Here is a 19,261-nt window from a genome sequence, read left to right as displayed (position 1 = left end):
GCGAGAAAACAGTTGAAGAGACCATCAGTAGTGAGAATAAAGAATGAGCCTCCTTTATTCAGCCTCTTTACTTTCTCTTTACTTCTTTACTTTTGTGAATAAGGAAACGGTGTTCATAACACACTCCACTGAAGACATCCATTAGCCTATATATTTCGTTTGTTAAGTTTGTTAGATTTGTTTCAAAACTATTTCTAAATTCAGTTCTAATTTCCAGCAAACAAATAAATGAACAATAATAATGAAGTGTGTTATATGATATATAAGCGAGTTTTATCCAAACACATGTCCTGTTTTTATAGGTGATGCAGACATCTCCAAAATCCAACAGGTGGACAAATCTAAACTTTTTTTTATTAAAGCAAACATAAATATGCATGTAACAAATAATATCGATATTATTAATAACATTATACAAAAACAAATTGTCATGAATAAACTGAAAAAAGCCCCCCGAGATGAAGGCATGGAGGCAATGGTTTTATATTTATGTAGACAATAATCATTTTCGTCATATTTTAATCCTTTAATTCTTTTTTATTTGTAAAGATATTTCCGTATTGCTGTACATCCTGTGTGTATTAAGCAATGTGTGTGCTTTTAAGGCGCATAACTAACGCGCTCTGCACTTGACTGTCGCAGTCTATTTTAGTTCCTCAAAACAGCAACGCTCCAAAAATGAACACCTCCTGTCTAGACTGAAACACCCATGAGTCCACAAAGTGGCGCAAATGGATTTACTATTTACACAACGTGGCACAAAATGGGAAAATTAGGGTTGCATTGGTCTGAAAATCGCGCCAAACACATCTTGCGCCTTATTGCCCCGGGTGTATGATAGGGCCCAAAGAAAATAACTGACAAATGGCATGGTTAGATTTGAGAGCAAGTCAACAATCACTGAAAATAGTATACTGCACAGTGTTAAGACCAGTAATATGTAATGGTAGTTTAGTGTACAATTTGGCATCAGCATCTTTGCTTAAGAAATGAGATGGAATAAAATATTAGTCTTTACAAACAGGATGTTGAGCCTTCAGCACATAATCATTCTCAGCGTCAGTGCTGCAGGTGGAAATGCAGAGGAACTTTAGAATAATAAAACACCTAAAGACGGTTTACTGGTGTACACTATGGGGGTTAACCAAGACTTTTCCAGTTTAAGACAAACAACATACAAATAAGTCCTACTGTGGCGATACCTACAATACTTCATAGGCTGTTTCAAATGCCAGTAGCTGCAGGTGCAGTGTACAGTTAATGAAGAGATGTCAAATGAGACACAAATATTTAATAACACTCCAATCTATACGGCAGCAGCAGGGTGTACAGTTGAAATTAGAATTATTAGCCCCCGTTTGAATTGTATTTATTTTATTTTTTTTAAGTATTTCCCAAATTATGTTTAATAGAGCAAGGAAATTACCACAGTATGTCTGATAATATTTTTTCTTCAGGATAAAGTCATGTTTGTTTTATTTCGGCTGGAATAAAAGCAGTTTTAATTTTTTAAGGATTAATTAAAGGTCAAAATATTAGCCCCTTTAAGCTATGTTTTTTTTCAATAGTCTACAGAACATCATTTTACAGTAACTTGCCTAATTACCCTAACCTGCCTAGTTAACCTAATGAACCTAGTTAAGCCTTTAAATGTCACTTTAAGCTGTATAAAAGTGTCTTGAAAAATATCTAGTCAAATATTATTTACTGTCATCATGGCAAAGATAAAAGAAATCAGTTATTAGAAATGAGTTATTAAAACTATTATGTTTAAAAAATGAGTTGAAAAAAAATCTCTCCGTTAAACAGGAATTGGGGGGGAATAAACAGGGGGGCTAATAATTCAGGGGGGCTAATAATTCTGACTTCAACTGTATATGAAGAATTTATTTGCAAAATAAAAGATAACTTCATTTTATAGAGATATCATGTTTTATGTTGTGTATTGAAGAGTACAATTGTAAAAACATGATTTAAGGAAATGACTAAAACTGGAGATTTGAGTCGTTTTCAGAAATTAGTACTCAAGATTTCAATTGCAAAAAATGTACATTTATTGAACAAAAAAGTTAAATAACCTCTTCATATATCACCCTTTAAAATATAAGACTGTTAAGAGATTGGTGCAGTTTCACTGGCTACGCAATAGTTGGAAACACAATAAAGAGATATTGTACTTTATTCCAATTTTTTATTCCATTTATTATCTGCATCACATGGTTTTTACAGTGATTAAAGAGATCATCTTCAAGACAGGATTCTTTTTGTATGAAATTTATGCAAAATCTATGCTAAAATGAAAGAGTAAGTCAGTTTAATGGTGAAGTGATTGATCCAATAGGCCTGTCGATAGAAGGTTTGCAAAGAAATGTCATGCTCCTTTGCAAAAGTATTTTGTAGTATTTTCAAAATACAGTATTTTATTTTGATACATTTGTGGTTGCAGTATTTTGTCATTTATTTTGATATTCATAAAACTGAGGTATTTTGTATTTTATTTTAAAAATACATTTCAATGTATTTTTGCCCATCCCTTTTTCCCCAATTTCTGTTTAATAGAGAGATTTTTTCAACACATTTCTAAACATAATAGTTTTAATAACTCATCTCTAAGTTTTTCAAGACACTTCTATACAGCTTAAAGTGACATTTAAACCTTAACCTTAACTAGGTTAATTAGGTTAACTAGGCAGGTTAGGGTAATTAGGCAAGTCATTGTATAACGATGGTTTGTTCTGTAGACTATTAAAAAAATTAGCTTAAAGGGGCTGATACTTTTGACCTTAAAACGGTTCATAAAAATTAAAAACTGCTTTAATTCTACCGGAAATAAAATAAATAAGACTTTCTCCAAAAGAAAAAATATTATACAACACAGGAAATAAAGGCAAGTAATCGTTTAAATGTGAGGAATAAGTGTACATGATTACATAAATCTTTGTACTCAGTCAAAACACGTTACCTGAGAACAAGTAAGCTACTAGATTCAAAAGATTGAGTCATTAGATATAGGTCTACACAAGATGAATTATAGATCACCAGCGGCAGATTCAGGATGGACTGGGCGACATTCAACTGTTCACAGTTGGGCAGGTGTGGTGAGAGCTCTCCCTGACTGCCTTAAGCTCAGACGCGAGAATACACGGAAGCAGCTTTCAGCGCATACCAGAGTGTTTGTATGGTCACGTTATGTGCATTTTCAATGGTGTAGTGTCGATGGAGAGCTTATCAGAAACGTTAATTGAAACGCCAGTGTGGACGTGGATCGTTTCGTACTAAAACACCGTTTTAAAACAAAAATGTATTAGTGTAAACGGGGTCTAAAATAGAAATACTTCACATGTCCTCATTCGATTTCAGTTTAGTTCGATTATGACTTTAGTCGGTTTAAGGTCATCAAAATCGCTGTTTACATGGAAGACTCTTAATCATATTGTCTTTACTAGAGTGGTCTTGACCTTGAGTTGGGTCGATAGACAATGCCTATCGCTGATGGCCGATAGACATCATGATGCTGAGCCAGCATCGCGATCCTCCGCTCAACCCTGTTGCGATCTCGTTCACGAAAAATACACACTACACTAATATGTCTTATTTTTAAAATGCTATTTTTTTTAGAACGAAAACAATCTGCAACCACACTGGCGTTTCATCTAGCATTTCTGAACAGCCTTCGTCCACACTGTACTATGTGAACTACACACACAATACGCTAAAAATGCACATCACATGACCACACACACAAACACAGAAACACACATTTTCATGTGCTCGTCTGAGCTCCAGGCAGTCAGCGGGTGCTTTGAGCAGAAAAACTGAACTGAACCGAAACTGAAAAGTTATATTCTTTGGTTTTTAATTAGCTCAAGTCATTCAAAATTCTAACTAGGGTGTGACAGACCTTAAAATCTCTTGGTTTCCTGAGCACTGACAGTCTCCAAGTAATGCAAATTGTCAGTTTCACTACACAGCTGTGTCTATTGTCTAACAAATAGCAAAGTAACACTTTCAGGCTGGTCAACTGGCCGGATGGGTTCTGTCACCAGAACATCATTTGCACACTTTGTTTTCATTCTAAAATGTATCGTGAATTTCTTGTATGCTGATGAAATCGGGGCTGAAAAGGCAATTTACCCTGCTGACAAACAACAATTCATTTGCATGCTTTGCTTAGGTCTGTCCCCACCTCTCTGTAAAATGTATAAAAACTTAGTGTCTGCTGTATTAGTTCAGAGTTATTTCGATGACGCCACAGTGACGCCAAGTTCTTCTTATTAAAGGATTCTGCTTTGAAGATACCCGAAAGTTCTCCCTGGTTTTTGGCTCGTCTTAGAATTTCACAACAGTTTCGGTGCCGTGAGCCAGATAGAGAAATTCACAACAATCGACATCGCCCAAAACTAGCGCTGACCATAAAAAACACCCGCTTAGTGTCTCACTACAATGCAAGTGCTCAAAAAATGCAGTGCTACCACTGACAACAACAGAAAACAAACGCTCAGCTGGACAAAAACATTTTTTTTCTATTTGTTTTTGTTTATTTGTTTTTCTATTGTGTTTTCTTACAGTTCAACAAAATGTGAAACAGACATTCACAGAGATTCTTTAATCATAATAACGAAGTGAGTCAAATATTTTCAGTTACAAAACTAGAGGTTTAATTTGAATTGCTCCACCCATCTTGCCTTGGTTACCTCAGCAGAACATTTTAGAGGCAGTGGTGTCAAACTTAACACAGTCCAGTTTTCCAGTCTAAATTTAGTAGGGCAGTCTGTACCCAGAATAGGACGGCCCAGCCCAACCAGACTGCCTGCCAAGCTTTTCTGACAGACTCACGGCGCATTAGACTGTCAACATCTCTGGTACACTGGGAGTACTGTCGCTCCACGCTGACAGGCACAACAGAGTCGTTCCTTCTGCACCACACTCTGTGTTTCCCCTTGGGCTGTCACTGTTCAGACCGCCGGCCTGTGGGACATTTCAGTTTCCTGTGGACTCAACAGCATGAAGAGCACCGTTGCTGTCTCTGTTTGAGAGCTATGAGTCAGTGTTGCTAATTCTGAAAGTCTAAGGTGGCTGTGCATAGAAAGCGAATATCGTAGAAGGATAGTCCCCCATGTGGCAGCCAGCTGGGGTGGGTAAAAACTCTGCTATGGTTAAGAAAAAAAAGTGAAGTGCTGCCATCAGAAAAGAAACTAGATCCACACACTTTTTCCCCTGATCCTTTTGTAGATTGTGTGGAAATTTGATAAATGGATTTAAACGTGTTGAAAGGTGTAAAATGGAAGTTGGAGTATAACTATTTTAAAAATATCTCAATGTACAAATTAGGGCTGCACAATATATCGTTTCAGCATTGATATCGCGGTGTGATCATTTGTAATAGTCTTATATTAGTATTAAAGTATTATAATTTATCATTTGCATGCGCTTTTTAGTACCTGTATTGAATAATGACTTTAAAAACATTCAAGTACAAGAATTTGTACCATTTGTGACGTTAACTATGATTAATTTTATTTAATTATTTATATTTTCATCATTAAGTTACTGTACCTGAAAACTGTTAGACTTGGGACATCATAAAACACTTTATTTCAATATTTTTAATTGTACTTATAGATCGTTATGCATGAAAATACTCACAACACATGCAAATACAGAAATGCACTGCAAATAGCACAGACCACAATGAAAATGTGTCGGGGGACCCCAAAACATTTATAGATTGTTTATTATATTGTATGGACATGCTAAAAGTAAACATTAATTCATCAATCTCTGACTAAACAAGAGTATGAAAATACTCACAACTCACATGCAAATACAGAAATGCAGTGCACATAGCACAGACCACAATAAAAATGTGTCGGGGAGACCCCAAAAGTATTATAGATTGTTTATTAGATTTTATAGAGATGCACTACCACTGCAGAATCATCCCATTCAATCTGAATTATAATTTCTTTCCAAATAGAGATATTAAGTCATCTGGTGAAATTGTATTCATATCGCAATAATTATCGCAAAATAAATAAATATCGCAACGTTAGATATTTCCAACATCGTGCAAGCCTAGTACAAATTATACATAAATTATAATTATAGAGCTCATTATATCAAAGTATGATATGAACACTAATGACAGTGATGAAGTTTAATAAGCAAAACAAATGCAATCCAATGACACTACATATTACATACAGTTGAAAACGGAATTATTAGCCTCCCTGAATTATTAGCCCCCCTGTTTATTTTTTCCCCAATTTCTGTTTAACGGAGAGAAGATTTTTCAACACATTTCTAAACAACAGTTTTAATAACTCATTTCTAATAACTGATTTATTTTATCTTTGCTATAATGACAGTAAATAGTATTTTACTAGATATTTTTCAAGACACTTCTATAAAGCTTAAAGTAACATTTAAAGGCTTAACTAGGTTAATTAGGTTAACTGGGCAGGATAGTGTCATTAGGCAAGTTATTGTATATCGATGGTTTGTTCTGTAGACTATTGAAAAAATATATAGCTTAAAGAGGCTAATAATTTTAACCTTAAATGGTTCATAAAAAATTTAAAACTGCTTTTATTCTAGCCAAAATAAAACAAATAAGACTTTCTCCAGAAGAAAAAATATTATCAGACATACTGTAAAAATTCCTTGCTCTGTTAAATATAATTTGGGAAATATTTAAAAAAGGAAACAAAAATTAAAAGGGGGCTAATAATTCTGACTTTAACTGTATTTGAATGATGGCTGTGCAATATATCGCTTCAGCATTGATATTGCATCTGCAATCGACACTGATTATTTTTGCTTGTAATTTACTTATTATATTTTATGCTTGATTTACTCCCCTAAAGAGCCATCCAAATCAATCTAAATGAGTCAATTCTTTCCAAATAAAGCTATTCAAGTCATCTGGTAAAACTGTATGTACAGTATAGGTTGTTTTCAATCACGTGGTTCTGGTGGCATGCAAAATTCAAATGGAGAGTAATAAGTAAAAAACTAAATGGAAGACATAGAGGAAAGTCTGTATTTTCACAATTTATACCATATTTCAAAGGAAATGTAAATAGAAAATAACCACATATGTTGGGCAGGATCCTTATATGATGAAGAGGGCCTAGTTTTCTACTGAACTCAAATATATTTGCCTGTCATCGAAGCGGTAGATACTGTATAAGCTATTACGTTACATGAAAAATACCATAGTTAATACTATAGTGTTTGGAAGTAAACTATAGATAATTACTTGAATTGAACTGCCGCAGTAATTATATTGTTGCTGCGGTACAACACAACTGTAGTAAAACAAACAAATTAATCAATGGGCTTCAGTTTTCTACACTATAATTACACACCATCACAACACACCATCACAACACCAACGTCACAGTATTTATTACAGTTTATCAGTTTACTATGCAACAGTATTCTGTAGCATTCATTAACAATGAGTTGTACACGTTTTACATTTTACTACGTGCTTCAAAACATGTTTATTATAAATTACTATAGTTGTGTCCACACTTGGATATCTTCCAGACATCACAAAAGCATACAGAAGCATGGACGCATGGTGTACATTATTATTATTTATTTATTTTTGTGATGAGGAAAAGTGCTCCACAATAATAACTGTCTAGTTTGGTCGCAAGGGTTGCATTTTTTGTTTGTTTGGTCAGTGAACTTACCATCAACAAACATTCAAGGCTACGCATCTTGATGTTAATGTTACGCGTGTTTATTCCACCAAAACGCCAGTAAAGACATGAATTATTGCAAAACAAGACGGATATTTCATTGCAGCGATTACATGGCAGGGTATGTTATTTCTGTTCTCCTGGATTTTGTATAAGTGAGGTGGTGTTTGTATCTGATTTTTATATTTTAACATTTTAACATATTTATACACATAGCTAGGCCTGCTGTATATACTTTTTATTGGTGTTGTCAAATGCATTATCGTGTTCAAAAACAGTTTTTACACGTGGATGTATTGAATAAATGTTTGTTACATGCTGCCTTTTCTTCCAGTTTTCAGCCAGTTTCTTGAACTTTTTCCCCCTTATGAGCAAAACCTTTTATAAGTCCACAAAAGCTGTTCGGCATTTCTTATTTTGGTCGATTTAAACAATTATAAACAACATAAAACAGAAACATTTTGATGTTCTGATAGCGATTTTTATGTAGAAGAATCACTTCCTGCCCTCCATCTGAATTATTATCATCAATGACGTCATGTGAAAACAACAAATATTTAGCAGACAAACTAAATATCACAGTCAGATTTTTCCAATACCATGGAGCCCTAATTTAAAATAAAAGGGCATATGAATATAAAACTACTGATTTAAAGATTTATTTTATGTAACAGAAACTATGAGCATATTTATCATGTAAATATAGTGTATTTCTTATATTTTACTGGTAATTTAGAAGTAATTTAAAGGAAAATTATTCTATTAATAGAAAAGCTAAAGAGTTCTTATGAGATAATTTGTTTCAAATCTCTGATGGAGAATTATTTGTTGAATTATGAGTAAGATAAGGATGGCACAGTGGCTCAGTGGTTAGCTCTGTCGCCTCACAGCAAAAAGGTCACTGGTTCAAGTCCCGACTGGGCCAGTTGGCAGTTCTATGAGTTTGCATGTTCTCCCTGTGTTTGCGTGGGTTTCCCCTACAGTTCAAAGATATGCAGTCCAATAAAGAGGCCGTAGTGTATGTGTGTAAATGAGTATGTATGGGTGTTTCTCAATCCTGGATTGCGACTGGAATGGCATCTGCTGTGTAAAACATATGCTGGAATAGTTGGCGTTTCATTCTGCTGTGGTAACCTCTGAAATAGAGACTAAGCTGAAGGAAAATGAATGAATGAATGGGTAAGGTAGATTTCCCAAGAATTATAATGTAAACAATGATAACTTGAAAATAAATAAACTGGAATAAGCTGAAGGTTTTAAGAAAAGCAGATATACTACTGATTTACAACCATTTAGCACACAGTAGGACTGTCTTTAAACATTTATAAGTTACCTTCAAAAATCAGTTCCCCTACAGATAAAATGAATGTCACATATTCCTCAGATCAAGACTGTTGTAGTCTATAATAAGAACATCCATCCCACTGATACCAAACATCTCTGACTAGAAACAGAAAATCACAATATCAAGACTGTGACATAAACTAAAAAACCTACTGGCTATTTAAATAAAAGTAAAAGATACTTCAAGTACTGTTTCAACAGAAAGCTATCAACACAGAGCTGAATAAAAACTGCACCCGTCAAGCAATTTAAGGTCTTTAATAAATGATTATCCAACTTGCACATTACAAGTGTTTTTCTGTGAAATTCACAACTCTTTCAGTCGAATCTGAGAGGCCAGAGGTTTTCTTTAAAAATAATAACAAAGACCCTTTCACATGATTTGTCAACATTTCCTAATACTTTTCTCTAGGGACCAAAGCACCAATCACATGATATTACCTAAACGATGTCAGCCCGAGAACCAAAACATGCTGCTTTCCTGCTAATTATCAACCATGTGAAATTGCCTTTTCATGATAGTATCTAGCTACACGCGATGTGACAAGATTCCAGCAACAAGCAATTTGGCTGTTTGCACTATATACATGACATGACAGAAACATTTAAATACCAGCGACATGGTAAGGGTTATAATGTAATTACTAACAATTAAAGCCTATTTTTAACATTATTAAGAATACATTGGCTGTTATTGGTTTCCCTCAGTTCTGACTTTGATTTTCAAACCGTTTGCTAGCTACTTTATTTTCAAGATCTGAGGTAAACCATCTGCCGCTGCCACGTAAAAAGATATTCAAAGCATTTAACACTGAATAAAGCACATAATATGTACCTGAGGTGATAATTGTCATATGCCTTGTTTTCACTGAGTGGTACAGTACGGTACGGTGCAGTTCGATACAGTTCCCTTTTGGTAGGCGTGGTTTGTGACAGAAAATTGCAGTCAAGAAAATGTAAATTTAAGCAGTACATGTCGTTCACACATCATATGGGAAGCACTTCTCACAAAGCAGATGCTTTATACACATAAATACTTCTGTATAAATGTCCATTACTAACCTTTCTATGAACAGGTTTTGATTGCAACTGCAGATCAATGAAAACATTGTGAAATAGCTTACTGTAACATCTGCAATTATATAAAAAAAATAAATAAATGCAACAAATCAACACATACAGACCCTTACAGTCTCCGAAATGTTACCAATTACAGAAAAACTACACACAGCATACATTTAGTCCTTATTTGAGTTCTAAAACAACATAAAACATACAGTACAGTCAAACATACACCTTTCGTCTGTATCTTTAATCTTCACCAGCACATGTAACGTTAACATATTGTTAGAAAGTAATTCCATCTTTCTGAGTTCATAATAGTCCAAAAGGCGATGCTAATAATTAAGCATGGCAGTTTATGTTTTAGGTTGCTGAAAGAATCATTTGCTCCTTTGTTTTTTCGCGCTTTACTCTCGCATTTGTTCGTTTCTGAAAGTATCGGACGTCAAAAGCGCTTTAATAATCAGCAGCATGTTATTACTATAAGCTTAAGAAGTTTGTTACCACTTGTGACAAGGTTTGTTTGAGCTCAGGTCGACCATGACTCGCTATTATGTGTATATATTATTACGGTGTAATGTCTCCGCTGCATATTTAAAAATGACACTTCCTTTGTTTTTTTTATTCTCCTGGCTTGTGCACGCACTAGTCACATTCCTCTGTAAACCATCAGTGTTCAAATGCGCATCTGGCTCCGCCTTTTGGTTCCCTTTTGTTGTGCTAGGTACCCTTTGGAAAGGGTACACAAAAAGTGGTATGGTACGGTTCACTTTTTGGTACCTTTTGACAATGGAAACGGCTATAGTAACGAACTTTACTGTACCACTCATTGGGAACAGGACTATATTGGTTTATGCTGTTGTTTTGCAACGACATCGCGGAAATAGAAACTTCATGCATCGCTGTCACATATGTTTAGGACAAAAAGTTGTTTTAACATGAAAAAGATACCTTTTATCACATGCAGCGGCACCATATTGCATTTAGTTATATTGCACGGTGTTATATCTGTAAAGTTGGAATTATAGTTGACCACATACTTACAACAGCATTGTGGAGTCTCTGCAGTTTAATTGTTGAAGCTTGTAATGTTTGTAGCTAGGGCTGTGCGATTTGGGGAAAATATCTAATTGCGATTTTTTTAACAGAAATTGCGATTTCGATTTGATTTGCGATTTCATTTTGTAGTCAAGCTTCAGCTCAATATTCTGTGTCGTAGCTTCTTACTGTTGAAATGTAGTGAGTGTTAGTTAAAAACGAAGTGAAAAAACATTAACTTACTTAAACTTTTATTCAAATTTGTTTATAAATATTCAGAAATTTAAAAAATTTTTCTCTAGAGCAAACAGTAGTTATTTTTGGCGTTAGTTATCTCCTGGTGCCTTCGTAATGTTTTTTCATATGGTGTAACAGCTGCAAACAACTCTGAAATTGTACTTTGCTGTTGCTAGCTACTAGATTTAGTGTCACTGGCAATACTTTTAGTTTACTTTTTAGCAAGATGCTCCTCATATATTCCCATATAAACAAACCAAAATATTCCCATATAATATATAATATTTCTTTGATATTAATTGATCTATTAATGCTTCTGAAGCGGTAGACGCCACCATCCTATTTGTTCGCGCTTTCCTGTTTGTTTGTTTTATTGTGGGCTTTCCGCATAGTTCGGTCGCGCAATTCTAATTGGGCAGAACAAAAGTCTGCTCACTCAATTGGATAGTAAGACTATCATACACAGATGGCTGTCACGCATTTGCTCTGGGTAGGGGAAATTATATAATACATATACACTTTATATCGCAGCCTCTTGCGATTAGCTAATCACAACAGTTCAAATTGCAATTGCGATTTGATTTTGATTAAGCGCACAGCCCTATTTGTAGCTTAAAGATTAGTTAATATAATTATCTACACAATGATGATACAGTTTTATTTTACATTTGATTTTTCAATTTCAGTCTAAACATGATTAATATCTAGAAAACAATAAAGTGCTTTATTTTATTTGTATCTTTGCTCTATTGTGTTTATCTATGCTTGCATTTTGTTTATTTTAATTTATACAGATACGCTCCCCTACAAAATCATCCCAATCAATATAAAATTATGAATTGTTTCCAAAAAGTGCTCAAAATTAACTGATGAAACCTCCCAGTTTCATGCAGCCCTACTGTAAAACTTTGAAAAGAGCTTTGTTTTCATAGTAATCTTCAATAACAATCATTAGTTCTACCTGTTGCTGAGGGTACTGCATTCCTCCGATGCCAACTTGCCCACGGCCCTGCATTCCCATTGGATATCGGTGAGCAGTGGGTGATCCGTATGGCTGTCCGGCATAAGTTCCACCTTGCTGAGAGTAGGGACTGTTCCCCATACCATACATCTGAGAACGCTTCATGGTCATAGGGTCCATAGTTGCCACCTGTTAAGAGTGATGTCAACACTTTAGCATGAGTAACATCGACAGTGATTTCCAATGTAAGGCAGTCTGTGTGAACGCATTTATATGACTATTATGGCTGAGCAGACTGGAATACAAATAGTAATCATAAGGTTGAGCGCTTCGGTAAATGGAGAGATTCAGGGCAATGTGCCATCGACTGATATTGGGGGGGTGAGTGGGGAGTGGGTTCAGGTTTTCTCTCAAGTGTCTCATCTTTGCCAGAAAAGACTGAGAGCCATCCAAGCTAATCTTCTCATGTCACTGCCAAATTCAGGCCAATTGAAGCAGCACTTACAGAAAATGTGACCAATTTGAGAAAGCCTGGGAGGCCACTATAAATGAACATTTTAAGCGTCAGCAGTCATGCCAGAGTGCTCTGCAGTAACGCACACACACACACACACACACACACACACACACACACACATTTACTCTGACTAAACAACTATATTGTCAAAATGCTCTAGTTAAAAGAAAAGGAGGTTTCTGTCAGTCTCAAAAGATATGGTTAATGGTTATTAATCGCTGAATGTTTATCTATATAGTGTTGTCTATACAGTGCTATCTATATAGTTCTACAGTGTTGTCATACACATACACAGGATACTGGAATTTCTAACTTTGATATGATATCTTGAAAAATATCGATATCTGTTACCATTTTTGATATATATATACACCCCTCACATACACACATCCAGTGCTGAGTATTGTTTATATGGTGCTATCTCTAAAGTGTTATTTAAATAGATTGTTTCTATAGTGTTGTCACAAGTCGACAACACTTGATACTAACTTTGATATGATACCTTGAAAAATATTGATATCCGATACAATTTTCAATATATACACCCCTAACACACACACATCCAGTGCTGAGTATTGTTTCTATGGTAATTAGTTTCAAGTGTTGTCACGAGTCAACAACGATACTGGAATTTCTAACTTTGATAATGATACTTTGAAAAATATCGATATCCGATGCCATTTTTGATATATACACCTCTCACACACACACACACACACACACACACACACACACACACACCCAGTGCTGAGTATTATTTATATGGTGCTATCACTATAGTGTAGTGCCATCTCTATAGAGCTATCTCTATAATATTAACTATTAAGTTAGTTTCAAATAGTGTTTTCACAAGTCGACAACACTGGAATTTCTAACTGTGTTATGATACCATTTAAGAATATCAATATCCGATACCATTTTCGATATATACACCCCTCACACACATATACAGTGCTGATTATTGTTTATATGGTGCTATCTCTACAGTATAGTGCTATCTTAATAGTTAGTTTCGATAGTGTTGAGTCATGAGTGGATGATACTGGAATTTCTAAGGGTTACAGTCTATATGCGCATAATACACGATTATCACAGGTAATCCATAATAGACACAGTAAAGAAAACTTGCACCTCAGGTGCGCTCGTGTCAGGATCCACAATTATCGCTTTAACAGCCAAGAGGAGAGGAAAAGTTACTTCACAAACGCCAGCGGGTCAAACGTCCAAAGTGAGAGAGAGAGAGAGAGAGACAGAGATGGTATTTTACAGCATTTCTCCGAAGTAGTGAAATAGGGGCTTGTGTGCTGTGCTGCCTTCATTGTAGTAAGAGCGTTATTTACTCGCCCTCGCCTCCTTCGCCATAGTATTCTGCTGTGACCGCGCATAGGACATAAATGATGTCAGTACGTAATAACAGGTTGTGATCTATTACTGAACCGATATCAATAATTTCCCTAGTAACAATAAACACCCCTAGTAACGGGTAACGATGCAGCACATTCACAAATCTATCGGAGTAGAAGTACTAAACTCATCGAAAACATGTACTGAAGTAAAAGTGGAAGTAGGAGAAAAAAACAATACTCCAGTAGAGTACAGATACAACCTTTTAGTAACTAAGTACAGTAGTGAAGTAGTTCTACTTCGTTACTATACATCTCTGGTTGTGTGTAATCAGAAAGTAAACAGAAGCAGGTGTGTGACTGCAGGGCGTGTTGGGATATGTAGTTCAAGTGAATGACAGGGAGTGTTCTCCAGCGATTTCATGAAGACTACACTGGCAATCACAACAATAGCATTCCACCATGTGCACCATTAGATCATACATGGTGAATCTGTAGTAAACATTGTAAGAAGTCTCCAGGTTCTTACTCATGATACGGAAGACATTTTCGTCATCAATGATGCGCCTAATATATTATAACCATAAGCTATTTTCACCCCTAATGTATTTCTAACACACTTCTGTCTTGCACTATGCTAAAGTCCATAATTCAATTAGCAATTAGCTATGCGAGGTCATGCTATACTGTAAAAAACAATAAGTCACCGGTAAATGATTTTGTTGACATAATGTGCAGAGGAGGGATGTTATTCGTGAATTAGAAGAGTACATTCTTGCTTTACAAAATGAGAATACAAATATTAAGGACACAATTTTCAGAAAGATATTTTATGAAGTTATTTCATCATTCCGATGGGGGAAAAAAAACAGCCAATTATCTGGTGTTTTTATTACACAGGTAGGTGATTACTGCAAGGTTTCTCGATTCATAAAGCTGCACATTAATTGTGATGTAATGCTCAGACTAGGTGCTTAATTTCTACTTAATTTGTAACTAATTGAGAACATTTGTTGCACAATTTTTCTCAACTCAGACTTTAAGCTATGAAACTATTGGTATATAAACTATTTGCTAAAACTGTTAGGTTCTCCTTATGGTTAACAATTTAAAATTGAGCATTTTGCACCTTTTATTTGAACATCTGGTATTAAATTATTTAAAATCTAAAATTATTTTTTGCTATTGTTTTAGTATACAAAATATTCACTCGGTGTAAATACACAATATACTGTAAATTATCATAAAGTAGACCTGTTAAATATGTCAAATCCTATTCATGTTATTAGGGTCAGTAATTTTTTTAACTTTTATTCTAAATGTATTAAAAAGAATATATTAGATCAAAAGTGAAAGCAAAGACCTTTATTATGTTCATAATGTTTGCAACATTATAATAATGTTATAGTAATCTAAATCTAATCTAAAATCAATATAAAACTCAATATAAAACTAATATAAAATTACATATAAATTTAATTTAATTACAAATTATTAATATTAATCCAAAATTTATTTGGATAAATATGTAAAATAAATCAAATGCACTAAATAGCTGGAATAAAAATTCTATTAAAAAAAAATTTATGGTGAAATCAGGTTTACACTAGCTAGCTAATATAAAAATAAAGCGTGGATTGGTTCATTTCTGTCACTAATTACATTTTGCATGAATCCTGTGGCAGAGCAACGCACACTTGGAGGCCTGGGGAAAGTGCACTGCTTAAATGGGCTTCATGCTGAAGATAAGCCATTAACAAGTCAAGTTATTCTCATAATGCCCTTTCTCTTAAAATGCAAATGAGCATAAATGCCACCATCATCCTCCTGATGCATGTCTGAAGAATTGAAATCTGTCACATAAAACACACACTCGCATTTCCACCAGACTATTTTAGTATTTCATCATTATTCCTGATTAAAGACATTTCAGAAAAATAAGTAATTAAAGTGGAGTTTCATCTGAAAAAAATTGTGTATCTTGGGATAGATCATCTTTTAACATGGTCCATTCTAGATTAAGTGCTAGCCTGTTAATCGTTTTCAATATCCTATATCTTCCATAATATCATTACACATATGCCTTTTAACACAGAAAAGGGTTATATTTTATTGTACCCAAGTGTACCTAAAATAAAGAGTGTTTCAATTACAAATCTGTGGCTCTTAATTAATTTTCATTCATTTACATTTTTGAAACTAATGGACGAGAGCTCAAATGTTAAGAAAGCACATCAGGAGTCAACAATAAGGACTGCCCAATTATCCGGGGCCAGCTTGAGAGACGCTCAGGACAGTAGACAGAATCGTTACTGCCCCAATCTGGATGCTTTGTCACTAAATTTTAAATTGTCTGCGACTATTTGTCAATTGTGTGCAAATACAGTCTTAGAATCGAGAAACGGTTTGTGCTTTTAAGCCTATGTACGCTACCTTGTGAAGTCATAAACACCATAATGCTTTTCGGTTCCTCAAACTGAACGTTATTCACAACTTTATCAGATGGTATTCACATCCTATGCAGGTTCTGTTTACTAGGCATCATTGGCAGGCACGCGCACGTGCTCTCGCTAGTAAACAAACAGCTTGCGGTCAGCTGATGTGTGTGATTTTGCGGCCACAAATACATCATTACATTAAGACAGAAATTACATTTTTTGGTGAATTATACCATATAAATACAGTATGTGACACTTTTAACGACATCTGGAGGTGTCGTGTCAATGTTGCTGTGAAGACTTGTGCGTCTGCCACACGCTTCTCTCCTGACCGTGAATATAATTGGCTGAATCGTACAAAAGCTGAATTAAGATCGCGTGTAGGGCAGAATAGAGATCGAAATCTTTTTTCGATTAATCGTGCAGCCCTAATTGTGAGGATGTGAATTTTTTCTGTAACCTGGTAAAAACCAGTAAATCAAAAAGATAGCAACATGACGGCAACATCAAATTAGGGAGCTATAAGATTACGTCTGTTTCTAACGCCTTGGAAACAGACATTTACATGGGTACAACATGTACAACGTGGGCTGAGCGATAAAATCAGTATCGATATTTATTGACCGAACACCATTGTCAATATCGATTAGAAAAAAGATTCAGTATGTAGCACTATAGTTTTTTTAAAATGAGGCTGCTGAGTGCTCGTCTTGGAAGCAATGCCAATAAGCTTAGGGTGTAAGTTTGTAACTTCCAATGGAAGCATATGGGACTGATGCGTGCATTTTCCAGGTGCACCTAATTGAAAACATCTCATCTTTTTTGAATGTTGCGAGGGCACCACAATTCATGCAAGTAGAACTAACCAATCTGCTTCACACTTTGTATGGAATATACACATTTCTGTAATAACGGCAAACTAATTTCCTCAGACAAACACAGTGCATTCAAGCATTGCAGTGCTTTTTACGTTTTTATGATATCGTGATAATTTATTTAGCAATATCACCCAGCCCTAGCACAACACAACGAAAAAAATGAAGTGATGTTTTGTAGTTAACCATCAGTTTGGCAAGTCAGTTACCTTTTTTTTGCAATAAAATACCTGCATATTTTCTAAACTGCTTTATATTTTACTGCTAAATATTTAAAAAATAAATAAATATTTAAATTGTAGATTGACAGACGTTATTTTTGACACATTAAATAAAATATGTGGCAAAGAAATAGCTTTTAACTTTGTTTAGAGTACGTTAGAGTTTGTTTAGAGTACTCTGATTAGAGTAAGTGGTGTGTCGTAGGCCTGTGCTATTATCGTGATTTGAAACATTGCAATTAGCTAATCACAAGAGGCTGCGATATGAAATATATATTATATACTTTATATAATTTCCCCCACCAAGAGCAAATGTGTGACAATCGTCTGTGTGTGATAGTCTTACTAGCCAATTGACACTTTCGTTCTGCCCAATCAGAATTGCGCAACTGAACAATGTGGAAAGACCACAATAAAACAAACAAACAGGCAAGGGTGGACAAGTGGGATGATGGCATTTGCTGCTTCAGAAGCATTAACAGACGAATTCATATCAAAGAAAAACAGCATATCGGTTATATTGGAATATTTTGGTTTCAAAGTCACAGACACCGAATAAAAACAGATAATTTGTAAAAGCTGTTGCAGAATAGTTGCCACACATGAAGAAAAACAACCACCAGCACCTTAAAAAGCACCACAGGCTATATGAGGTGTATCTTGCTAAAAAGTCAACTGAACGTACTGTCAGTGACACTCAACCTAGTAGCTAGCAACAGCAAAGTACAATTTCAGAGTTGTTTGCAGCTGTTACACCATATGAAATAACATCATGAAGGCACCGGGAGATAACTAACGCCATTAATCACTACTGTTTGCTCTAGAAAAAAAATTGTGTTTGATTTTTGGATATTTATGAGCAAATTTGAATAAAAGTTGGAATTAGTTAATCTTTTCAGTTCCTTATTTTAACTAACACTTATTTTACAAGTAAGATGCTACGATACAGAATATTGAGCTGAAGCTTGACTACAAAATGAAATCGCAAATCAAACCGAAATCGCAATATCTGTTAAAAAAAGAATAATAATAATGTTTATTTTGATATCCTGGTCATGCGGTACTTTCTTGTTTGTATATTTTAATCTGAAAAATAGCACAATTAACTTTAATTAACTGTTAAATGTAAACAGGAAGAGGCCAGGTCACTTCACTTTTTGGAGTCTCCTGGCACATTTTTGTTGTGGTCTGCGCTTGTAGTGCATTTCTGTATTTGCATGTGTTGTGAAAATGTGCGCTGTCAACTTGATGAAAATGTTATGTCAGTGTGTTAGTGTTTATCTATATGGATGTGTTTTTTAACTTAGTGCATCTGAGCTTTCTCTGCCACCATAATACAGTAATGCTCATTGTTTACTTTTTAGAAATATCAGTATTAATCTATAGTCACTGAAGCGACTCGGATCAAGATTTCTAAATCGAAATGACAGCTTGTAAATCTGAATCTAATCTGGGCATCTGAATCAATAACTAGCCCTTGGTGCAATATATTTATGTCATTATAATGTTATTA

At 34.8% G+C, this 19,261-nt stretch overlaps 1 protein-coding gene across 1 annotated transcript in view; it reads right to left on the bottom strand.

Annotated features, from left to right (window-relative positions):
* Nucleotides 1-19,261, bottom strand: part of LOC130247965 (AT-rich interactive domain-containing protein 1B-like) — a 40,678-nt gene that overhangs the window by 18,610 nt on the left and 2,807 nt on the right. Inside the window, exon 2 of the mRNA XM_056481482.1 lies at nt 12,355-12,543. Coding sequence (XP_056337457.1) covers nt 12,355-12,543 — 189 coding nt within the window. The remainder of the gene's footprint in view (nt 1-12,354; nt 12,544-19,261) is intronic.

Source organism: Danio aesculapii, chromosome 20 (assembly GCF_903798145.1).
Source record: "Danio aesculapii chromosome 20, fDanAes4.1, whole genome shotgun sequence".
NCBI lineage: Eukaryota > Metazoa > Chordata > Actinopteri > Cypriniformes > Danionidae > Danio > Danio aesculapii.
The sequence above is the reverse complement of the archived record's forward strand: the minus strand, read 5'-3'. Positions and strand labels throughout refer to the sequence as shown.